Source organism: Camelina sativa, chromosome 13 (assembly GCF_000633955.1).
Source record: "Camelina sativa cultivar DH55 chromosome 13, Cs, whole genome shotgun sequence".
Classification (NCBI taxonomy): Eukaryota; Viridiplantae; Streptophyta; class Magnoliopsida; order Brassicales; family Brassicaceae; genus Camelina; species Camelina sativa.
Window position 1 is genome coordinate 10678830 of NC_025697.1, and position 25085 is coordinate 10703914.

At 34.5% G+C, this 25085-nt stretch overlaps 6 protein-coding genes across 11 annotated transcripts in view; 2 read left to right on the plus strand and 4 right to left on the minus strand.

Annotated features, from left to right (window-relative positions):
• On the plus strand, nucleotides 1273-3799 carry LOC104736354. The gene is made up of 5 exons (XM_010456314.2): nucleotides 1273-1595; nucleotides 1828-1984; nucleotides 2091-2179; nucleotides 2435-2523; nucleotides 3283-3799. The coding sequence occupies exons 1-5, from the start codon at nucleotides 1288-1290 to the stop codon at nucleotides 3528-3530; spliced, it is 891 nt and encodes a 296-aa protein (XP_010454616.1). The 5' UTR covers nucleotides 1273-1287; the 3' UTR covers nucleotides 3531-3799.
• LOC104736355 lies at nucleotides 4517-8961 on the minus strand. 2 transcript variants are annotated; one of them, XM_019235173.1, is made up of 11 exons: nucleotides 8555-8760; nucleotides 8110-8344; nucleotides 7910-7996; nucleotides 7650-7819; nucleotides 7151-7290; nucleotides 6816-6987; nucleotides 6124-6715; nucleotides 5924-6036; nucleotides 5594-5837; nucleotides 5236-5500; nucleotides 4517-4645 (listed from the first exon to the last, which is right to left on the minus strand). In XM_019235173.1, the coding sequence occupies exons 1-10, from the start codon at nucleotides 8758-8760 to the stop codon at nucleotides 5270-5272; spliced, it is 2190 nt and encodes a 729-aa protein (XP_019090718.1). In that variant the 3' UTR covers nucleotides 4517-4645; nucleotides 5236-5269. The 2 variants fall into 2 exon arrangements, with proteins under 2 accessions (XP_019090718.1, XP_010454617.1); XM_010456315.2 differs by lacking the exon at nucleotides 4517-4645 and having other exon boundaries at nucleotides 5084-5500; nucleotides 8555-8961.
• Nucleotides 9205-10840, minus strand: LOC104736356 (mitochondrial intermembrane space import and assembly protein 40-like). Its single transcript, XM_010456316.2, has 4 exons — nucleotides 10615-10840; nucleotides 10218-10255; nucleotides 9994-10119; nucleotides 9205-9552 (listed from the first exon to the last, which is right to left on the minus strand). Exons 1-4 carry the CDS (start codon nucleotides 10748-10750, stop codon nucleotides 9355-9357), a joined length of 498 nt encoding a protein of 165 aa, XP_010454618.1. The 5' UTR covers nucleotides 10751-10840; the 3' UTR covers nucleotides 9205-9354.
• Nucleotides 14773-17026, plus strand: LOC104736357 (DNA-damage-repair/toleration protein DRT100-like). Its single transcript, XM_010456318.2, has one exon. The coding sequence runs from the start codon at nucleotides 15070-15072 to the stop codon at nucleotides 16831-16833; it is 1764 nt and encodes a 587-aa protein (XP_010454620.1). The 5' UTR covers nucleotides 14773-15069; the 3' UTR covers nucleotides 16834-17026.
• Nucleotides 17096-18923, minus strand: LOC104736358 (high mobility group B protein 7-like). The gene is made up of 8 exons (XM_010456319.2): nucleotides 18626-18923; nucleotides 18405-18487; nucleotides 18247-18298; nucleotides 18058-18165; nucleotides 17888-17942; nucleotides 17735-17779; nucleotides 17547-17630; nucleotides 17096-17448 (listed from the first exon to the last, which is right to left on the minus strand). The coding sequence occupies exons 1-8, from the start codon at nucleotides 18760-18762 to the stop codon at nucleotides 17296-17298; spliced, it is 717 nt and encodes a 238-aa protein (XP_010454621.1). The 5' UTR covers nucleotides 18763-18923; the 3' UTR covers nucleotides 17096-17295.
• LOC104736359 (katanin p80 WD40 repeat-containing subunit B1 homolog) overlaps nucleotides 23408-25085 on the minus strand; it is a 7914-nt gene continuing 6236 nt past the window's right edge. For all 5 annotated transcript variants that reach the window (XM_010456323.2, XM_010456322.2, XM_019235137.1 and 2 more), the window contains 5 exons: nucleotides 24652-24726; nucleotides 24455-24567; nucleotides 24169-24285; nucleotides 23990-24058; nucleotides 23408-23899 (listed from right to left, as the gene is read on the minus strand). In XM_010456323.2, coding sequence (XP_010454625.1) covers nucleotides 23833-23899; nucleotides 23990-24058; nucleotides 24169-24285; nucleotides 24455-24567; nucleotides 24652-24726 — 441 coding nt within the window. In that variant the 3' untranslated portion in view covers nucleotides 23408-23832. The remainder of the gene's footprint in view (nucleotides 23900-23989; nucleotides 24059-24168; nucleotides 24286-24454; nucleotides 24568-24651; nucleotides 24727-25085) is intronic.

Genomic DNA, 25085 nt, shown 5'->3' on the forward strand with positions numbered 1-25085 from the left:
CTGTAATTAAATAGTTTATCTAATCGTTAACATATGATGTAATTTGACATTAACATAAAGTGTTACGAAAATATGAGTTGAGAGACATTTTTTTGCCTTAGCCTAAAAGAAAGATTTTGTGATTGGGAGGGGTCAATGCTTTTTCTGGCATGTAAATAGGTTGGCCTAGCCATGCATGATGCACTGCGCCCTCTTCTGTGCCCTGTCATTTCCACGTAGATCTTCTTGCTACTCTTTTTTTTTTTTGCTAAAGTGCAAATATCATATAATATGAAAGAGTTGGTTTACAAAATTGCTACTCTTTACATTCACAATAACCAAAAAAACAAACACACTCTGAATAAGATAATTCCATACTAAATTTTAATTGAAAAACCCCGTAGATGGTTAATCACATTCTCATACTGTATATAGAAATAAAATATCAACTTATAATAATAACATAGTATTAATTTTTTTATCAAAAACAAAAAATGAGTCTAATTTTTTGTTTTTTCTTTGTTTGGAAAAGCTGGCAATATATTGAATTCACAAAGACTGAAGAGACCAATATTAAATAGAGACCTTATTATAAGGAAGGAGATATATTGAATAAATAAAATTGAGTTTGTTCCCAAATTAAAAAAGCAGCTCTAATTAATTTATTTTCCTTGAATTTTATTATTTCCATTCTATTTGAAATTTCATATTGATTTATATTTCATATCTCCTAAACTCTTGATACATCTTGAAATTCTCAATAATATTCATAAGAAAAAAAAAAATCAATAACAAAATGAGTGGGAGAAAGACTAATTTCGAGAGGTTTGTCGAATGTTCGACTCCGCGTGTCCCGATTCACTATTACACTGAGGTAAAATTATATGTAATTATTTGTTTTTATCTTTTTATATAAATATTTGTTTGAATGAACAAACGTTTTCAAATCTAATTTCAAGAGTTTTCAAACGTTTTCAATTCTTTAGATCTACCATGCATGTGTGTTCTCCTGTTCATCACCCTTTGATAAAAAATATTATGTATGTGGTGGATAAACAAAAACGAATAGATTTGGTCAAAGTCTTGAAATAAGTTATAGTAATGCTATAGTGGTTAAAGACGACTACGTTTAGTCGTTGACATTATTACCATGATTGCCATATTAATTTTTCTTTATTAGCCATAACAACATCTTTAGCCAAGATTGACTAGTTTTTATTTGGATACTTTATGTTAAATTATAATGTTGAGGGATTAGTTTACACAATAGAAACAATACGAGGGCTGTTTAAGAATTTTTGAAAAGTTATGGTCTTATTCCAACCCGGTTTAAGGATCCGAATAGTGAAATCGGGTTTACTAATTTTCAAAATCTCTGTTTTGCAGACAAAGGGATCATCGTCATCATCAGGAGCCAAAGCAGAAGATGAAGAAGTGAGAAGGCCTTGCATCGTTCTTCAAGACATTTGGTCTAGCGTTGATAAGTGGAGCTCCTTTGGTCGTAAAGTTTCTCTTTTCGTGGAAGGCATTGACGAGAAGGTTAACCATCACTTTGTTCCTTCACTCTCTGCCATTCAGATCTTCACCCTCAAACCCTTCACTGATGATGATCCAAGGTTCGATTTTTATTGTCTTATTGCTTCATTGGTAACAAGATTTGATGTGAAAGTTTGTGGCTTTGTGGTGGAATTGGTTCTGAGGGTCTAGTTTTGTTGTCTAGTGTTCATAAGGAGCTATAAAGTTTATGTCTTTTTGAAGTTTTCTCAAGAGTCTTGTGTGTTTATGAGTAGAGTTTGACTATTGTAGACTTGTAGTGTAGCTCTTTCAAGTAATTGATTCTGAATGTAGGAGCTCTGCGACTGGAATAGATGATGGTACAGTGACAGGATCTGCTGAACCTGACTCTTCTGGCAAACGGGTTGTGAATGGTGATCACTTGGGCTACCTTTATTTTCAATATAATGAGACAGATAAGCCGTTCCAAAGAGAACCTCTTACTTCCATGGTATCTTATAGTAATCTTTATTTTCCTTTTTGATGTTGGATTGGTTCTCCATAAATCATTGGTTTAATGGAAAGTGTTTTTGTTTTCTTGTTTATGTATTTTGTAGATCACTTCTAAACTAGCTACGCAGCACCCTGGATTGACTACCCTGACGAGTTCAGATCTTTCTCCATATAGCTGGATTTCGATTGCTTGGTATGTCGTGTTTTCTATTATCTTGTTCAGTTTTAGCATGTTCTTAATTAGGCTACAAAGTGATTACTTAATTGTTCACCGTCTCTCCATGAGGCATATATATTATATGCCTGTCATTTCACAATAACTTGCTTTTATATGATTCATGCATGCTTCCCATGATGTAAATTGTGATGTTAGTTGCTGTCTTACTCCAAATATATAATGTATCCGTAAATCCTAACTGTGATGATATTTGAATTGGAATTATTTTAGGTATCCCATTTATCCAATTCCACCAGTGGACAATAAGGATATGTCTACCGTTTTCCTAACGTACCATTCACTGAAGCCAAACTTTCCAGGTACTTTGGTCATTTGAGACTTAACAATTATGCATAAGATATAAAACTTGTGCGTGCTAAACTATTCAAGTAGTTCAACAGATTTATAGATATAGTTCCCAAACTTTGTTCTTGTTAGGTTGTATGCTACTTTGGAAAATGATGATTTGTTATAGTGATATCTGATATTCATATCTGGAAATCATATTTATATAACTAATAGATAGTTATTGAGGTTGATTGATTTATGTAGTACCTTAATCATGGGACTGGGAGAATTAAAGGATGATGATTGTGTTTTTCCTATTTAGGCTCTCCTTATCTAATTAGCTTTTGAAGAGGAGTACGGGTTATGCTTTAACTTGAGTAATAATCAGACTCTTGTGAGGGATTAGTCTCTTTTTGGTATTAATTTGTTATTGATGACATGAGATGGAGAAGTTGCATATCTAGCACAAAGGTCTTACCAATCCTAGCCACTCTTTTCTCTGCATAAAAGTCTTATATATCTTCAGTTTCTAAATACGTTTTCTTGTTTTTACAAGACACTTATCTCCTTTTAGCTAAATAAGTAAGGGTCTCTGAGCTTGATTATATTATTTTCTTAGAGCAAAGTCAGTCTTTTAGCAAGTACGACTAGTTAATTTCGGGTCATCGTGTTGGTGTTGATATCATAAGCTTTTTGGTTTTGTAAACAAGTGTTTGATTGATTACATTTTCCATGTTTCTTCATCATTATTTTCTTAGATATTAACTAGTTTTTTGCTTGTGATTTCTCAGAAACAAATGGTAAAGATGTTAAGGGGAAAGAAACAGGAGTGTCAGGTGCAACAAAAGTTGAACTTCCTCCATTTGCTGCAGTGACTTACAAGGTCTTTGGTAATGTGTGGATCATGCCTGGGACATCAGACAATCAGAAGATAGAGATGTATGAAAAGGCTGCTTCCTCATGGCTGAAATCAGTCGGCTTCTTTCAGAATGACTTCAACTTCTTTATGTCCCGGAAGTTTTGTGGAGTGCCCAAATGATGTGGTCGTGCTGGTGAAATGCTAAGGACAGCAATGGGATCTTGTCGTCATATGAAAACATTCTGCTGGTAAAGAAGTCTCTCTTTCTCTCCCTCTCAGACTCTTTCTCAAACTCTTTCTCAGACTCTTTCTCAGACTCTTTCTCAAACTCTTTCTCAGACTCTTTCTCAAACTCTTTCTCAGACTTTGATGTTATGTTTTGCTCCTGCTGTTATTTACTTTGAGGATTTTTTTCTTCATATTTTTCAAGTGGATATTTCTTGCTAATATTTGGGGTCTATATTTGATAAGATTTTCTTATATTTAGGTCTAAATTGCTTTAAAATATTGGAATAGACCATTTTTATCGATGGTCAAACTCATCATCTTTTCTTTTCTTCTGTTTTCCATGTTAAGAATAGCATTATAATTGGACTAGACTTTGATTTTGCATTTTTAGATCTAATTTGGTTTAACATATTTGGACTAGACCATTGTTATCGATGGTCTTAGTCGAGTAAAATTTTATGATAGTCTTCAAGATGTAAATCATCATTTCTCTAGAACAATAGCTGTGCTTGGATTTCATCTGATAGTTTTTGTTTGTTCTAGTAGTATATTAAACCCATAATGGAATGAATAAAATAGGTCAATGATATCAGGAAACCCCATATTGTTTTGGCGCACACCATGTATTGTAATTCTTAATCTGGAAACCTATCCCCTAATATATATGCGTTCGTATTTTAACATATTGTATTATTGTATACATGCATATCTCAAACTAATAGTGTATTACGCTATATGGTATACAACACATCAAACTATAAAACACATCTAACTCCTTGAACGTTCATAGTATATTGAATAACTAAAACTAAAATTAAGTTGCGTCTACTACATTAGTATCATGTGTACGTAGAATAGATGAAAGAAAATGGTTTTTCATTATGGGTAGTTTCATCCTTTTCAGTGACTTTGCCGAATGAAGATAAGACCAACTTGTATTAATTTGTGAAACGAATTTGTGCAAATTACTTCTGCTGAAACGAATTTGTGCGTCTCATATGTCTGAATAAACCTGAATCTTACTTAGAATTGGGAAGAACGAAAATCCTAAAATCAAAAGCATGTCTNTTTTAGGTCTAATTGTTTTAACATATTTGGACCTGACATTTTTATCGATAGTCTTAGTCGAGTAATATTTGTGACAGTCTTCAAGATGTGATAATCATCATTTCTCTAGAACAATAGTTGTGCATGGATTTCATCTAATAGTTTTTGTTTGCACTAGTATATTAAACCCATAATGGAATGAATAAAATAGTTCAATGATATCAGGAAACCCTTATCTAGAAACGTAACCCCTACTACATGTGCGTACGTATTTTAACATATTGTATACATGCAAACTAATCTAGTGTATATATATTACACTATATGGTATACGTACAAACATTAAACTATAAAACTTATATTGTATACATGCATTAAGTTACGTCTACTACATTTAGTATCATGTCTACGTAGAATAGATGAAAGGAAATGGTTTTTCATTATGGGTAGTTTCATACTTAATGAAGATAAGACTAACTTGTATTAATTTGTGAAACGAATTTGTGCAAATTACTTCTGCTGAAACGAATTTGTGCGTCTCATATGTCTGATGAATAAACCTGAATCTTACTTAGAATGGGGATAAAACGAAAATCCTAAAATTAAAAGCATGTCTAGAAAGAGAGACAATGCGTGTGAGAGCGTCATTTCTTCTTCTTCTTGCCATCATCGGGTCTAATGAGTTGAACAGGAGCTGCTGGTACCCTAAACCACCATTCCCTTATCCGCCTCTCTAACCGGTCACTACTCGCTTTCCTCCACCCGACTTCCCTCGTGAACCACTCTACAAACGCAATCGTTATTAAGTACTTCACTGGAACAACCGCCAATATAACTGCCACTGCCACAAGCGATATAGCTGTTGTATCTGTAGCCTGAAAACATATTAGAGAGACAAAGAGTTATTATTAACCACAGACTCTCCGATTTATTTTAAGCCGTCATCATTAGTTTTTGTAACATTATACCTGAGGAAGAATTGCAAGAGTAATGGCTCTTATTTTGAGGAGACCAACGTTAACTGCTTGGATTAGCGACTCAAACTGGCTGATTGCGTCTTGTAGCACGAGTAGCTGCTCCACTGCGTTTTTACTTGGTGGAGCCTTCACTCGAACAGCTTTTGGCTCTTTCCCTTTGTTGAACTGCTTACGCCACAACATCACTATAGCCACTATGACTAATATTGACGGTAGTATGAAACCAATCCACCCACTGCACAACATAACAAGATCTTAGTCTCATCACATTTGTCACTCTAATCAAACTTTTTCATCATGTCTTCAAATTTGAAATCTTACCTGATGATCAAATAGCTGACTAAGATCATGAACACTGTTGATTTATAAGGATCTTGCCAAGAGGCTAAGAGATTTATACGCAAGCTTAGTTTGATGAAAGGTAACAATAGCTCCTGCAATGTGACTATCGGTTAATGATATATAGAACTATAAAGCAAAGAAAAAAGGAAAAAGATGAAGAAGGAAGCATCTCATGATACCTTCATAACTGCAACGTTAGTGTCAATTCCTTCTACTTTCACTTGTTCCACAGTCGCCTGAGCAGCTTCAGCCCTGTCTGTGTCTAGGATTGACTGTTTCAGAGCTATCTCTAATGGACTCGTCTCCCCAACACAAAAATCTCCTATGATTGTCATTTCTTCACCCATATTTGTCCCAGTCTCTAGATTCAAGCCAAAATGCTCAAGCAATTTGAGTGAGACTGGAGATAAGTTTGAGGGCCATTTCATATACTGAACAAAACCGGCATCAGAAGGAACATCGGTGGTTATGCGAGAGACACGGCTGGATAGAGCTTCTAAGACCATATCTCCACCAGGGAGACTTTCTGCCAGGTTAAATATAAGCAGTGTTTTGTATTGGGAAGAGAAGACTTGAAAAGCTTCCTTTATTGCACGGTACCGGAATATGCCAAGGATTGCTCTTGCAAGTATTTCTGATCGTTGAATCCCTTTAAAGTTGTATCTTCGTATGAACCATTGTACACGAAGGATTTCCAGACATATTCCCAACCAGTAGTCTCGACGAGCATTGCCTTTAAACTCTGTAAATTCAAAATATACCGGCTCTTGCCTGTACATACAGAACAAGATAAAGCAAAATACATAAATCCACGAGCACAGAAAACGTGACAGACATAAGACTATAGACTATAGTCCATTAGCACACTTACACTAGAATTGATTTGTACATGATGGCTTTATCAAAGATGCGAGCACCCAATGGCCCTGTCAACTCAGGTTTGATGACCTGTTTTGTGTCTTCAGTGAGATCATATCGCATGGGCTTATCACCACCACCCATTGAATCAAAATATAGAGCACAGTTGGTAAGTGTCAGTTTACCTACAAAAGGAAATGCTTGATAAATATTGAGATGGAAACAAAACCAACAAATTAGAACCACTGTTTTCATCTTTCTCCTTTTGCTTAAGGTATAATATAATGCCACTGCAGAAGGTTAGAATAAATAAAATGACTATATGCAGAGATCTCTCCAGAATTTTACCAGGCCATGCTGAGATGCCCACATGTTTAAGAACCGGTAAAACAGGATTTGCACCATCCATATCAAGAACTATTTCTCCCTTGCCAAGCTGAAGATTGGCAGCTGAAGGTCCTAGAGTGCTTTTTGCAGCCTTGAAAATCCTACAAATATAAGAGGGCAAGAAAAAGATTCAAAAAATATTGATTCCTGCTTTGGATAATGGATAGCATTAAATGAGCCACAGAAAATTTAAAGCATCTTCAACATTAGAAATTAATATTAATTAGCAAGCAATACTCTTTTGACGTAATATGTTGCCAGCTAAGGGATCATTAGGCGTGTTTGAGGTAAGAATAAGTAAGTAGATACTACAGAAGTAGACTGAAGTATTTAAAGTACCAGAAAAGGAGACCAAAATTTCAAAATCACCAATGTGTTATAACACTTAGATGGTGCATCAAGTAAACAAATGCAGAAAAGTATATTAAAGGAATGGAAATAAGTAGTGGTAAGTTCATACTTGTCAAGTGTGCGGATGTATTTGTCATATACAAGGAAATGAAGCCTGTGGGCTGACGAGCTAGTCAGTGCATCAAAAAGATTATGTACAGTTATTGCATCTGCAATGGCAGGACAAACCGGAGCAATTCTTGCAAAAGCCTCCTGTCCGACAGACTTTTTTTCATCAACCTATTAAGCAAAATTTTCAGGAGAGAAGTCAGTTCAGTCCTTCCAATCATAAATAATGCATAAACAAAGGAAGTCTAAAATGGTAATAACCTGCATAGCCATATTTGTGGGACTCGAATAGAATAGCGACCACCCGTCCTCATCCTCTAAGTCCTGCTTAGAGGGAGATGCTGCATCCTAAACTTGGCAAATTTGAAGACAAAAACAAGAAGATCAATCCAAAATACTTCTGTTTAAATAAATAAAAAAAAACATTAAAAAAGGGAAACCAGATAGATAAGATTTCTCACTTTGTTCTCCTGCTCACTTGTAACACTTGGGGTCTCCCAAGCAAGCATCATATCAAACATAAGCTGACGGAACTCTGGATCACTTAGGTAATCAGGCTTCTTCATAACTTGGTGAAGTGCATGAAACGAGCAGAACTCTAAAAAGTTCCTTGCATATGTCAAAAGCTGCTTAACACTCTCAGGCAACTCAACATCAAAATGATGCTGCAGGTCTTCTGTGGCTATTTCAAGGATCCTACAAATTGGCAAACACAAAGATATTTCCCTAAAATCAATTCACGAATCACCAATTCCCAAGTATAGCCCAGAACAGTAAGGAATAATCACATCGCGTAATAAAGATTAAGCAATCGCAAGTATAGCCCAGGATCCGAAACGTATATGAATCTTGAAAATGTTGAAGAATCTAAGAGAGAGAGAGAGAGAGAGAGAGAGAGTAGTTTACTTTGAACAACGGGAGACGACGGAATTAGCGAGAAGAGAGAGCTGAGGAATAGGTTTCGGGGAAGCGATAGGAGACGGAGAAGCATCACCATCACGAGCAGAGGACGATTTCTTCCGATGGAATAAGGATTTCAAAGAACTCTGATGCGTCCTCATGAAATTCTCCAGCGCTCCAACTTTCGCACCGCCGCCACCGTCTTCTTCCATCGGAAAATCACCACAATGAATGAATCAGATCAGAATTAGTAAAATCGTAACCCTAGATTGCTTCTCGGATTCACTTCCCGAATTAGATTCCTCTCTTTCTTGTATTGCTTTCTTCGTGTGCAAGCTTCGCAGACTCCTCCTTAGTACGCAACTCTACTATGCATAGAGATCTCCCTTATCCCGTGCACGCTTCGCAGTATTCTTTAGTGATTTTGAAACAAGAAGATTAGTTAATGCGATTTTAATTAACTAAAAGCCATTATTAACAAATCTAATTAATATCTCTAAGCAAACCGAATTAAACCGGTCGGTTATTGTAGTTCAACCTAACTGTGTAGCTTAAACCGTTTGGTTTACCTTGGATTAACACAATTATGATTCAATTTGTTTTTTTTTTTTTTTTCAACGATTCAGTTTGTTAGTCAATGTAGTGTTTTTAACAAGTAAAATCTCGAAACATTTTATTAAAAAAAGAAAGAACAATGTTGATCTACTACGACCATTGATTATGGTCTTCTTTTACTTTCTTCTGTTTGTTGTCATGTAGAGGAAACAATAGCTACTAATTGCTGACTCCATTGTTGTTTTGATCTTCTAAAGCTTGGAGTTGTTACTGCGAGGAGGGTCTTTCGCCCAGAGAGGTGGGATGATTCTATGGTCTTGCACAGGCGGCTGCTCTTCTTTTTTCTCGGTTTTTTCTTCTTCGTCATCTGTAACCGATTTAGAGAATGCATCCGGGTTGGCTTTGATACAGCTTTGCAATGCTACAAATGGATTTACACAGTCTGATCCCTGCAACAACAACAACAACATATACAATATCTTTATGAAGCTTGCCTTCTAAAATGGCACAGAAAATGTAATAACGAAAAAGACAACTGTCGCCAATGTTAATGAGTATCTGAGTTGAGGTTACACTAATCCTAAACAATCTAAAATACTCAAGTCTGATCCCTGAAAATGAGTATTTGAGTTGAGGTTACACTAATCCTAAACAATCTAAAATACTCAAGTCAGATCACTGAAAAAACAACAGCACATCCAAGATAATTGTGAAGCTTCTCTTCTAAAGGGCACAAAACGTAAACGAAAGAGAAACAACTAACATCAATGTGTCAATTTTAGGAGCATTTCGGTTGAGTTTCCATCATCATACATCAAGTGTTTCGAGCATTTTTCAGGTGAGGTTACATCATATCCTAAACAATCTAACAACGTTCAGTTACAAATTACCTTTTCTTCAGCAGTGCTTTTGAGAAAGCAAAGGAACGCCTCAGAGAACTGAGAGCCGCAAGAGCCATTACGCAAATCAGCTATGCAAGGACAATCGAGAGCTCTCTGTGCCTTTGCTTCAAGCGGCTGATGGATTTGGTATTTGTCAGATAACTCGGTAATTAATTCAAAGCAAAAAAGCTTGTGGATATAAACTGAATAAAGAACGAAGTTGAAAAAATAACCTCATCCTCATTCTCGTCTTCACCATAAGCTGCAGCTTCTGTGATATTGAATAGAGTATACAATAATGTCATATATCGCAGAGGGTCAGAGACCAAACAACAGAGAGACTACATAAAAAAGTGTTTCTTGAGGGATACAAAGATGGAATCAAAAAAGCTTTCTTAAAACCAAAACTGGACTAGAAGGTTGTATTCCCATAGAAACTACAAAAATCAAAGACTTGAGAATCTTCCTACAAGGAAAAAGAACAATATTTTGAATTGATACTATCGAGAATCGCAAATTTCAATACTATCACACCATTTTCATCGTTATCAATCAAACACAGGACCAAAGCAATCTCCAATTCCATAAAAGCGAGATACAGAACACACAAAAAAAGAAACGATTACGAACCAGCGAGGAGAGAATCCATCGATGGCGACGAAGTATTATCGCCATGAGAATCACGCGGAGAATTCGTAGAAGGAGGAGTGTTCGTCGTCGTCGTCGTTGATGGAATTGAGTTCTCGTCACTCTGAGCTTGACCCATTTTGAGATTACAATTACTGCTAAAACCTCCGATTAGGAATTTTGGTTAGCCGCCGAAGAGAGATCCATCCCCCTCTCTAAAGAAATGCGTCGACTTTACCAGTCAATTTCTAAAATCGAAATCAAAATAAGGCCCAGATAAGTCAATATGGGCCGGGCTTTAAATTATTTGTTGTCAATTGTTTTGATCGTCATTGGTTGAAATAAAAGAACCACAAACTCAAATAGCGAAAAGTTCAATTTTTCCCTAACGATATAAATTATAAACAACAGGAAAAGAAAGGAAAAAAAAGGTTTTAAGTATAATGATTTGAATCTTAGGTTGTCAAAGTGAGAATGTAGGGTCAAACTTTTTTAATATAAAACCCAGAAAGGCAGAAACACAAAAATGGCTTTGTGAATCTTATCGACACATATATAACGACTCCCATTATCATCAATTCTTCTGGCTGTCAATATCGAAACACACTTTTTCTCGTATTCAAATTTTGAAGACCTTTCGTTAGTTAATAATTATATTTATAGATTTTAAGGAGTAGTGCAAACTATTTTATTAACTTTTTCTTTGGGATTTTATCAAAGTTTTATAAAACTAATGAAAAGATTCTAAATAATATAAATATTCTTTCCGCTTTCTACTAATTAATATACTGATTTATTACTTTACAAATCAAATATAATTTTGAAATTAAAATCAAAATATTTTAATTAAAAATATAATAATTTTTTTGAAGTTTTTAAAGTTACCAACACCAAATTATAATTAATGAGACATGATTTGTCATGTTGGATTTAAAATTTTGCATGTTGGAGAATGGAGATTAAAAGAATATAGCAATAAAATTAACTATAGAAAATCATGCCTACCAAAAAAAAAAACTATAGAAAATCATATTTAGATATTATTATATTTTCTTGTTTAACAAACTCTTTGGAGTTCTTATGGATGAAACTATGGAAGTGCTCTTAATTTGATATTTTTTGTTTGTCCCTCGATACAACAAACATCAAGAGAGAAACATGGTTTATAACAACGAGAATATAATTCTAAATATATGACTAGAAAAATAAAAATAAAAAAATCGATAAAAAGAGAGTGTAGCTTCAGATTTGGTTTTATGCTAGTTATGATACAATTTGCGCGATAAAATAAACTATAGAATCCGTGAAGTGACTTTATTGCAATGGTCAATGGTAAATCCAATTGTAAAGGCTACAATTACACCAGTAATCGAGTTATGTTCCCTACAAATCACATTTGTAGAATTTGGCTTATGAACCGGCTTATTGTGGTCAAATGATCAGAAAAAAAACATTATATAATCCATTTCTTTGTCTAATTATAGCTCATTTAGGTGTCATGCCGTCATTTTGTTACTCTCTCTTTTCAGTATATAGGTGATTTTAGGGGGAAATTGTTTTAATTTTCATTGCAAAATAATTTTTTTTAAAATTTTGAACACTGAAATTATACTTTTCTTTGTTTTATTCATTTTAAAAAATATATATATTAGATAAGAAATGATATTTTAAGTTAGCACATAAATATATATATCTGTATATATGTATATATATGGTGCCGCAAAACTTTAAACATCACTTATAACGAAACACCCGAAATTTTATGCACTTAAATTTTATGACACCCGAGGTATATCTTTCAACATCTCTTTGTAGCTGCAAATGCAAAACTGATTAAGACACATTTTATGCACTTAAATTTTATAAGACTATCTGATGTAACAAAAGAAGTTATACTTCAAAGATCTATAATTCAGCATATAAACATATTGATATTGGATTCCCAATTGGAAGAATATAAATGTTATAGAACTACATATAAATATATGTTGACAAACTTGTAATCTTGTGGTTTGTAATGTGAGCAATACATAATATTTGAAAAAGGACGTATATTATATGGCTTGGTTATGTCCTACGTGGACCATTCTTGCATCAAGCCGCAATTGACGCTTTTAAATACACTTGAGAGAAAGAAAATTAAACAAATCGAAATCAAAAGCCTTACAGCAAAGAACAGCATATAAAGTTTCAGAACAAACTCTCAACATTTAACATATTGCGTATCTATGCTCCCTTGACGATTAATATATCTTATGAGAGAAGAAAATTACATACCAAATGATTAGAAGCTGATTTTAATACTGTTAATTACGGGTACTAATATCATATATTCAAATTTTAAAAATAAAAAATATATGTATTAAAAGGTAGTATCATATTAAGTCAAATTATTGAAAAAGTAATAATTATGTTTNTTTGTAATAGTAGATAACTCGAAGTTGGAATGGCTAGTATGTCTAATGTGAGCAATACATAATATTTGAAAAAGGACGTATATTATATGGTTTGGTTATGTCCTACATGGACCATTCTTGCATCAAGCCGCAATTGACGCTTTTAAATACACTTGAGAGAAAGAAAATTAAACAAATCGAAATCAAAAGCCTTACAGCAAAGAACAGCATATAAAGTTTCAGAACAAACTCTCAACATTTAACCCATTTAACATATTGCGTATCTATGCTCCCTTGACGATTAATAATATCTTATGAGAAAAGAAAATTACATACCAAATGATTAGAAGCTGATTTTAATACTGTTAATTACGGGTACTAATATCATATATTCAATTTTAAAAAATATATATATATGTATGTATTAAAAGGTAGTATCATATTAAGTCAATTTATTGAAAAAGTAATAATTATGATATGGGATGATAACTAATCAATAGTGTATCAAGTTGTTATTGAACTATTTACACTTGAATTATCATTTCTAGCTTTTTTATTGGTCTACACAAAGTTGTCTTTGGTGACCACATAATTGATGGGGTTGGGAGCTGTGTTATTGTCGATTACAAAAATACACTTTGTAGTTGTTTGTTTTTTTTGTCGATGCAATTAACAGAAATTAATAATGATTTAGTCTACGGAAAAAAGAAAAAATGGTTTCGACTCTTTTGATATATGAGTTGCGGCCCTAATAGTCTAACCACCCATATCTAATGTTTTAATTCCCATCTTGATTTGTCTAATTATCATATCAAACCAACTAAGTTGGTATAATTAGCCTCGATATAATAGTTGCAGCCTAAAATTTTCAACTAACCTCCATAGGCCATATCCAATAATTTAATTTCCATCTTAATTTTTCTTATATAAGATAAAATTAGATATATCTCAAATCAAAAAGGTTGGTAAAATGAAACATCACTATGAATATTCAACGTTTAAATAGTATCCTATCTTCTCTAGCAACCCATCCTCAAAATACTAGATAGGTTTGGTGTTCACTGGTTAATCAAATCTCTAACCAAAAATAAATCCTAATCTATAAACGTATCTCATTGTTTATTTTTCTAACAATAGGAATTTTTTGTGATAATACGTGATTGCTAACAAAGTACACCATGTTAATTCAAAAATGATCAAGTATGTATTTAATAGACATCGATAGTTCAACCAACAAAACAAATAATTAAGGGAAAACTATATCATGCACCTGGTTTATCGTCTATTATTTTCCTTTTTAGGCTTAGTTGAATCTTTTCGTTTTGTACTTTATTCTATTCATTATCATATTACAAAAAAAAAGTCGATCGAATACTTTACAAATACGCATTTTTAACAACTTTATTTGAATTGTTTATTGATTTATATCTCACAGAGACAAATAGTGGCCAATATCACGAATTCACATGAATTTATTAATGATGAGAGCTTTTCCATGTTTTGTTTTTTTTTACCCAAAGAAGAAGAAGAAGAAGAAGAATGGTTATAATGTAAAAAACAAAGCGTAAAACAAAATATTCAAACTGAGTTGCGCTCCAACGTTCGAAAACAAAATGGGGATACTCGTGAATCAATCCAACGGTCACAATTCTCCATGTGAATCTCTTCAAGACCTTTTGTGTAATATTTTTTCAAACTTCTTTTTTGGTTTTATTCTCTTTTTTCACCACTCCTATAAGTAAAGGTGGGTTATTTTTCAAGATCCAACCAGACTTATTCAACCAATTCACTCAGATATTTGTTTTGGGTTTTGATTAAAGTGAAAACAAAATAACTTTTTGCAGCTCTTTTTTTTTTGGGGAGGGATTGATCATTATAAATTTATAATACCTTCCTGTATAAGTGAAGGAACAATAATAAAACAGTTTCTGTTCACTTCACTTTATCCCAATTCGAGCCAAAGTTAACTCTTTGTCAGATCCTTTTGTCTGAAAAAGAGTTCTTATTTTTAACCATTTTTTTTTTGTTAAACCGATCAGAAAAACAAACCCGTTTTCCCAAAATGCAAAATCTAAAATGGGTTTTGAATCTCTTGTTTGTTTCTCTTCTTCATAATTTTGTTCACTCATCATCAGCAGAAGTAATCTGTTCGAGCAAAGACAGAGCATCACTTCTGAGCTTCAAGTCAAGCATCATCAAGGACACAACAGGTGTTCTGGATTCGTGGGTTGGTGAAGATTGCTGCAATGAAGACTGGGAAGGTGTTTTATGCAATCGAGCCACGGGAGAAGTCACCAACTTGGTGTTGCAATGCCCTGCGAACGAGCCTACTCTTTACATGAAAGGCACACTATCACCTTCACTGGGTAATCTCCGATCTCTTGTGGTTTTGTCCATTACTGGAACCAAATTCATCAGTGGTTCAATCCCCAACAGCTTCTCTAATCTGACCAGTCTTCGCCAGCTCGTTCTCGATGATAATTCTCTCCAAGGCAATGTTCCTTCTAGTTTAGGCCATCTTCCATTGTTGGACACTCTTTCCTTATCTGGAAACCGCTTCTCAGGTCTTGTCCCTCCGAGTTTGGGGAACTTGCGACGCCTTACTATTATAAGTTTGGCTCGGAATTCATTCTCCGGTCCAATCCCACTCACTTTCAAGAACCTCCTCAAACTTGAGAGTCTTGATCTCAGCTCCAATTTGTTATCTGGACCAATCCCAGATTTCATAGGCCAGTTTCAGAGCTTAACCAATCTTTTTCTCTCCAGCAACAGATTATCCGGAGGGCTACCAGTTTCTGTTTACAGCTTAGGAAAGCTTCAGATCATGTCGTTGGAGCGCAATGGTCTGACCGGACCACTCTCAGATCGAATCAGCAATCTGAAGTCACTCACTACCCTTCAGTTAAGCGGCAACAAGTTCATCGGTCACATACCAGCATCCATTACAAGACTGCAGAATCTATGGTCTCTCAATCTCTCGAGAAACCAGTTCTCTGATCCTCTACCTGCTGTTGTAGCCAGAGGATTTCCTTCTCTACTGTCCATTGATCTATCATACAACAACCTAAACATTGGCGCAATTCCAAGCTGGGTCAGAGACAAGCAACTCTCAGATATCAACTTGGCTGGTTGCAAACTGAGAGGAACCTTTCCAAAGCTAACAAGACCAACGGCCTTGACCTCGCTAGATTTGTCTGACAACTTTCTGACAGGTGATGTTTCAGCTTTCCTCACAAGCATGACCAATGTTCAGAAAGTGAAGCTCTCAAAGAACCAGCTCAGGTTCGATCTCTCCAAGCTGAAGTTGCCAGAAGGAGTCGCGTCCATTGATCTGAGTTCAAATCTAGTGACGGGGTCGCTTTCAAGCCTGTTAAACAACAAGACAAGCAGCTTCTTGGAAGAGGTCCATCTCACCAACAACCAAATCTCAGGGAGGATCCCTGATTTCACAGAAAGCTTGAACCTGAAAGTTCTCAACATAGGGAGCAACAAAATCAGTGGACAAATCCCAAGTTCAATAACAAACCTTGTTGAACTTGTGAGACTGGACATCTCAAGAAATCACATTACAGGAGGCATACCTCAAGCTCTGGGACAGCTAGCGCAGCTTAACTGGCTCGACCTCTCGATCAATGCACTTACAGGAAGAATCCCGGATAGCTTATTGAACATCAAGACAATGAAACATGTGAGTTTCAGAGCCAACAAATTGTGCGGACTGATTCCACAAGGAAGACCATTCAACATCTTTCCTGCAGCTGCTTATCTGCATAACCTTTGCCTATGTGGCAAGCCATTACCAGCTTGTAGAAAGACAATGAAGTGAAACCAAACACACGTTCTGAAGTGGCCAGTCCAACGCTGACTTTATTATCTTAGTCCCCTATTACTTTTACGCATTTCTTCAAAATAGATGATATCTTCTATTTGTCTTTTACTCTTTTCTTACAATTCTATTGTTTTAATCTGATTCTGTTTTCAATTTCATCTAAAATAAATTATTATTACTACTTTTACTCCTCCTGCAGACCACATAACTTAATCAAAGCACAGATTATAAGCCAAACGATAACTTTGTATAGCATTGGTAAAACGAAAAACATAAGCTTCATTACTTGTCTAAATAAAAGGAATTACCATTTCCAAGAACTACAAAAAACCCAGTTGCTCACAACTACCATCAGATAACTAACTTCATCATGATAAAAGCTTAATGTACAACGCATCACAACGATTAGAGATATCCATTTCAGTAAGACTAGACCCCCAAAGAACGAGCATAACATGTTTAGTAGTCATCCAAACCCTCTTCTTCCTCTTCTTTACCTTCAGCATCTTTGTTGTCATCATCTGCGTTCTCAACGTCCTTCTCCTCAGTCTCCTCAGCATCATCAGCTTGTTCCTCCTCATCATCATCAGATTGCTTCTCCTGATCCTCCTCCTGAAATAGTCATCAACATCATCTCAACATTCAAGATCCCATGTATAAAATGAGAAAAAAAAAACAAAGGACAACCCATTTATAGTATAAACTCATACTTCCTCATCGGCATCATTGTTCTCCATTTTCTTGTTATATTCTGCCTTTAGTTCAGCAGCTTTATCCGTATAAACTTTCTTCTCCTATAAGATCAAGAAACACAACCAGAGTTAACACAAAAACAAAAACGCAGTAAACAAATCACCATTAAACTAGGAAAGAAGAAAAAAAGAAGTTAACAACTCACTTCCTCAGACAAAGACTTCCACTTTTCACCACCGCGTTTTGCAACCTAGAATCATATATATATATACACATAAAACAGTTGGAGCCAATCTCATAAACACCAGGCATAGAACTCAAATGCAGTAATTAAACCCAGATAAACATATAGTCTTACATCCTTAACATTAATAAATGGATTCTCCTCGCTATAAGTTTTACGGAAATCATTCCTGCAAAGTGAAAGATAACATCAGCATCATCCTGAAGAGAATATATATATATATATATATATATATATATATAAAACTAATCAACAAAAGTAAGTATGAGACAAGTTAACAATACATGAAGATAAAAAAGGCAGTAAGAGGTCGCTTAGGCTTGTTAGAGGTAGAAGAGCTCTTAGCCTTTCTAACTCTCTTTGCCTTAGGTTCATCAGATGTTGACTTCTTCCTGAAAAAAACAAACACAGGATCAGAAACTCAAGCTCACATATCATTTCAACACAAAGAAATAAGGCTAACGAGGTTTTACTTCTCTGCAGTTTTCTTTTTAGCCTCAGTATGTGTCTCCACAACTTGAGCTTCTGAACAACAACAACAACAACAACCAAATCCACAGAGATTATGAGAACACTGAAATACACAATAAGAATGGGGCCATCAAAAAAACAACCAAAGAGATGATTATACCCAGATTCACTCTGATCTTAGCATCGAGACTGCAGTTGTGCATGCTAATAAGCGCTACTGCAACATTCTTGTTACATCCTTCACTGAAGAACCATTCAAAATCACAAAATAAACTTTCTGAGAAACCCTAGAAATCCCAATCGCTTAATCTGAATAGGGAACCCTAAAATCGAAACACAGATCCGAATTTCAAAGAATTAAAGGAAGGAGAAGAAAATCACCAGCGAGCGAAAGCACTGCCATCTTTAGCACGACGTAAGGTGGTGGTAGTAGTAGTGGAAGAGGCGTTGCTGCTAGTTTCCGCTTCGACTCTCTTCCTCGGCTTCGGTGCGTTTGTATTCGACGAGGGTCCGGCCATAATCGCAAAGATCGAAATGTGAGAGTGAGATTTGTGTATCGCTCGAGAGAAGTCGATTCGATTGGATTGGGGATGAGAAAGAAGGGTTTCAGAGACAGTGGTGGAGAAGAAAAAAGAGTGAATTGAGAGGGAAACGAAACATTTTTCCCCAAAGTTATGGCGGCAATGTTTTCTTGTTTTTTAGGGCTTTTGACACGGATCATTGGGCTGGCGTTCTAATCCACCGTTGATGTCGTATACGCGAGTGTATATATAAACGGTCTAGATCTGGAGATGGTTCTCATTTTTATTCACGGTTTCTCAATATATTAATGGGCTTTAGGTTATAAGGCCCATTTAGATTAACCGCTACTGGTTTAGCCCAATATAAGTCTTTTTAATACAAGAAAAGGTAAAATAAGGATTGATTGATAAAAATATTTTTTAAAAAGGAATAGTAAAAAGTGTTGATAACGGTAAAAGTGAGAAAAAAAAAGGTTATAGGGGAAGATAGGCATGTGGTGGTACAGAGAGGTGAGAAGACTTTTGAAGGGTTTAAGGGTGGTGGTGATGGGGAAGGTGAAATAACAACTTCTCGCTTACTGTGCCCACCACCACCCACTCACCTCAGACTCAGAGAATCTCTCAGACTCAGACTCACTCACTTCTCTTCTCTCCCTTTCAAATCTTTACCATTGTCTTGACTTTTTTTTCTTTACTTACTTTCAGATTTTAGACGTCTCTAATCCAAGTTGTATGATGGATTTGTGTGGAATAATATTGTTAAATCTACTTTGTGTTTTCTTTCGTGTTTTAGTGTGGGATTTTTCGCTTAATTAAACAAAGAGTTTTGAATTGATAGATGGAATGATTAACTCAATCTCTCTTCTCTGTTTTCAATATGATAATCATTGGGAGAATATGGAATAGTAACTTTTTTACCTCCAACTGGAAATAAATTATGGGTAAATTATATGTAGTAGCCATGGAGTGAGTTTTTTATTCTCAAACTGAAAAGTGTTTTTTATGTGTTAGCCATCTCCATAATTTTGGACAACTAAACCCTTGAAACAAACAAACTAAATGAAGTCTTTAGTTAAGCCAATTAGGATTATTCTCATTTTTGTGACTAAATAAAATAAAATCCGTTTGCTACAGTAAAAAAATAAAAAATAAAATAAATAAAATAAGTCATTAATGTGTTTTGCTAGTACTGTGTTTTGATGTACGGTTCTTTGCAACTTTGTACGTACACAAGTCATTAATGTTGTGTATGTACATATACAATGTTATTGGAAACATAATTATACTGTTGATTATATATAACCTTCAGAATTATAATTATTCAGAAATAGTACAAACATTCTGAACATTCATTAATGTACGTAAAGTTCTTTTATTCAATGTGTACATCCATACGTGCTCAGTAATGTACGTAATGTTCTGAGTACATACATACAGTAAGGAAAAATAAGGCTTATGATTTGCGCTATGGTATGGTATACGTACATAATGTTCTTTTATTCAATGTGTACGTCCATAAGTATGTTTTTAATAGAGGGTATAACTGTATTTTTGCAGTCATCTTCAACATGTGTATCCTCTGCAACCCTAATATTGCAGCCATTGTTCACAGTTTCTCATAAGCCTTATTTTCCTTTACATTTTAATATTTTTACACCTAAATCTTGTAAATCTAGCTTATATTAACATTTTTAAATTCAAAGAACTAAAAATTTTGAGTTTTTAAACTGTTTAGAATTATTTTTGAGTTTTACTCACCCAATCTGAAATTTTCTCTTCTTCTGCTTCTCGTTGGAGTTCTAATCGAAAACTATAGTTGCTAGAGTTCTAAACACAGTTTTGTTTCACCGAAATTTATTATTCCAGTTAGTTTTTTTGGTGAAGGAAGATGATGAACTTCACGCTTTGATTTTTTTTTCTTTTCTTCGTTTCGTACACTGAACTAAATCTTTAAAATTATTTCAATTATGTTTTTCTTTTTTAATTAAACAAACACTGTATCGTTTGGGTAATGACATCAAATTATAATTGTCTAGTTAGAGGGTATTTTTGTTCTTTTATTTGGGGTGGCTATTTCGTGAGAAGTTATATTGACTTTGTTAATTCACCAAAGAAAATGTTTTTTTGGTGTGATTGGTGAAAATTTCTTATAAATTGTTGTAGAGAATGTTTAATATCATAAACTCATTCCTCCTCCATTAAAGAAATAAATAGAGATAGATAGATACATTTCCTTAAAACATTAGCCTTGTTGCTCAAAAAAAAAAAAACACTTAAAACATTAGTCTAAGAGAAGATGTTTAACATGAAACAAGCTGTTAATTGTAACCTAATAGTACATAGAAGAATAACAACAACAAACCTAGAAACATATTACACATATCATCATCACACAAGTTGATGAAATTAAAGAAAAGAAACCAACATGAAGACATTTTTCTTCCTTTGATCTTTTTTTTTGGTTAAAGAGAGTCGAAGTTAAGAGAATAGCTAAGAGGATCGTAGTTGAAACTGATGTGTTTCTTACTCTTGTTGTGACTTGGTGATGTTCTCATCTTCTTCTTCATCTTCTTTATCTCTGCTCTGATTCTCCGTAAAATGCTCTTTATCATCTTCTTCTTCTTCGTCCCAAGCTCCATTACCATTGTGCATCCCATTTCTTTTACTTCTTTTCTTTTCTGTCGAAAGGTAGTAACTTAGAATTGAAAGAGATAGCTGCAAAGGTACAGAGTGAATAATGTCCAAATGTGGAGATATATAATTAATAAATGAGGAGAAGGAAGACTACTTATATAGGCATTAGTATCTCTGTCTTTGTTGTTAGAGATGTCCCAAGAGGAGAATTGATGTTGACCTCTCACTTTAGAAATTTTTTTTAAGTATTTATGATTGTCTACGTACACGTGTAGAGTACTCTTTTTTTCTATCTATAACTATATGCTATTGGAGTTTTAACCGTTCAGTATAAGTTACTAATCCACAAAACAGTAAGAATAGACGATTAAAACAAGCAACACAGAAGAAGCAGTTGGAAAAAATGAGACGTAATGCGGCGATTTGAATAGTTTGTTTTTATTTTTTTGTTGGTAAACATGTGAAGTTGAATAGTTTGTTACTAGTCCACCAACTGTTTTTTTTTTTTTTTTTTTCAGTCAAATTTTTCTTAGCGATTTAAAACGCCCAAAGGATAGAACCCATATATAATTGGTTATCGCATTTTGAAATGGTAAAGTTTGAAGTAGACCATTAAACTATAAAATGCTTTTATGAAATTCACTACGTACAACGTTATGCAACCATTATAGAGACTAAGCTAGCGGTAGATCCATAAGATAGATCATAGATGCACTATGTTCAAACTTTATCCCTAACAAGTAGTATAATACAATATACTAGGCTTCATATACACAATACACAAAGTAAAAGATATATAACTGAATAAGGGACTAACAATAGTTTATAAAACATACGAGTTTACATATTCATCACAAGTTGATTTTGAGTATGCTCCTAGATTACAAAAGTATATATATATATATATATATACTATATTTTGGTTAAAATTACACTGTAGTGTTATTTGTCAATAATGCGTTAGTGGAAGCAAATCGGGGAGAGAATCTAAAAACTACAAAAAGAGACAAACGAAACTGAACAGTTTGGTGTTGGTATTGGGGGAAAAGAAGGTTCGTAGAAGGTGAAGAAGAGTAAGTTGTTAGTACAGCAAAAGCCTCTGTTTGTGTTTGGTCGTTGTCTCTCGCTACTCTACGTAACGCACAGAAAACAGAGTCATGGGTTGATGACGCTACTTCACTGTCAATTTCACATTTTTCCATTTTTCTTTCTTCTCAATTATTTCAGAAAAGAAGTAAAAAGATAGAAGGTAGTCAGGTACTATAAAATTATATATTTTGCCTTTTGTTTTTATTAGGTAGATGATAAATTCCGTTACATGGTTTTGGCAATTTCGTTTTCTCAAGAAATCTCTAGCCTGTTGGGTTTATTGCAGTTTTTGGAGTCTATCTTTTTTTTTTTTCAAGCTTTGTTTTTGTTTTATTATGTCTTTACTTTCGACAAGTTTTGCTTTATCTTTCTTCTTCTTCTTCTTTAAATGTAATGGCAGTACATTTGATTTGGCCTCTATCACCTACCTCAGTCGTAACAGATTGCATTAATGGCGGTTGAGTAAATCTATCTTAAAATACTAAAACAAAGGCGAAGGTTAAAAGACTTACAATGTTGAAAATTTTTCATGACACATTTTCATTTGCTTTTCTATATATTTTTGGTTTTGTAATAAAGTAAGACTAAAATTATCACTTTAGTTCATTTATTATTCTCCATGGAAATAAATTTAGACTTAGAGCATCATACTGAGGAGATGAGTGACACCTTTGTTTTGTACACAAAAACAAACTTTAAGATGTGATCTTTAAAGTTGAAATTGTTTTGCTCATTTTAAACTAGTATTGATTCCCTTTGCTCTTGTTAGCTCATAGTTAATAAATAGAACATAAGATGAGTGACCCCTTGTACACAAAATCAAACTTCAAGGTTTTGAAATAGCTTGGCTCATTTAGTAACTAATATTGGTTCTTTTTTGCTCTTGTTGGCTCATGATTAATAAACGTAGAACAGAAGGTTGAATATCTGACATGAAATCCAAGAAACCGCTAAAAATTATATTCCTGTGTTGAGAGAACACCGACCCATGTATGTCTCTTTTCGAAGAGCAGAAACTCAAGCAGTATACATATAAGAACAATACACAGCCCAAACGGCTCGCTCTCTCTCTTTTTCTTTCTCTACACACCAAAGTTAGAACACTGCAGACAAAGATTAGTGACCAGAAGCACCTAACTTGGGAGGATTTTTTAGCCTTCCAAACTCTTTTGGTTTACTTAGTAAGGGTATATCAGCTTTTAGTATTTGTTAGACTCCTCCCTTTGGAACCAAATCCACATCAAAAAGCAGAGGGTTGGGACTTGGGATGATGCGGGTTCTTCCACGAGGAAGACAGGCTTTGCTTTGCTTTTTTTTTTTCAGGGTTGTAAGACTCAAGAGTGATTATGATGATACTTCCTGAAATGCTAGGTTGAGTTCAAGCACAGACTTAGCCACCAAACCTCCTCTTCTACACAAAGTCCATCACATACACATGTGAGCCAATATCGATCGTTACACAATTAATGAAAACTACAAAATCTTTATTACAGACGCTTACCTTGCTAGAGAGGGAAGGCAAGCTTTGACTTTCTCTAGTTCTACAAAGCAACGACTGTATCGCTCGATCCTACATAGCAGATAAACATGTGCTGATGAGTTTGAAGAGAGCAGGCTATCAAAATTATGATACATGAACATGATGGCTTAATGAGCACATATGGTTGAAAATAAACCAACCTTTGTTCAGCCTCGATATCTACACCAACAGATGCTGGAGCTGACAGTGATGAGTAAATTGGTGACCCATACAATCTGACCAGCTTAAGCAGCAAATCCAGGGAAACGCTCAAATGCCTATATATACGATGTGGTGCAGCAAAAAAATTGTGAGAACAAATCAAGATTCCATAATCTAATGTACTGTATCTATGACCATAAAGAGTCTCATTGCATTCAGTGAGACATGATAAGTTTAGCAGGATGACTCTGCCAGAGTTTTCTAATAAGAAAAGAGAAAGCTTACTGATCCATGTCGCTCCCTAGAAGAGCTGTTAAAAGGGGAAGAAGGGAGGTACAATTATCCAGCGTCAAAGTCTCATTTCTCTCTGTTATTATACCCAGTACATCCGCTGTAACCTGTAACCAATGTATACGAAGAATTGCATGAGCAGATAATCTATTTCATATATCTTGCAATTGATACAAATAGAAGAAACTCACAGCATTATCAGCCATCTTCTCTATCGAACCTATCGAGTTTTTTACATCATTCCTTTCCCAATATCTACGAACTACCTGCAAATTTAATGAACCAATTTAGAATAAAATAAACTAGGCGTCTTTCAAAACCACCTTCAAAATCCATCAACACAAGTAAGCGAGAACCAAAATTTTAAAGTAGGCTCCCTTATTTGTCAAGAACAGGAAGACCATGTCCAGCTTTTTACTTCTAGCTAAAACATGTCACATGTTGAAATAGTAATTCTAAGCATGCTAAGCGGTCGTAGATATGCCTAAGTATATGAAAAAATCTAAAAAGTATCAAAGCTACTAGTATTATTAGGGCCAAGCCACCAACATTGTCACACCTTGACTAGTTCCATGTTACCTGTAATTTAGCCAAACGAGACTGCATAGAGCTGACAAATTGATCG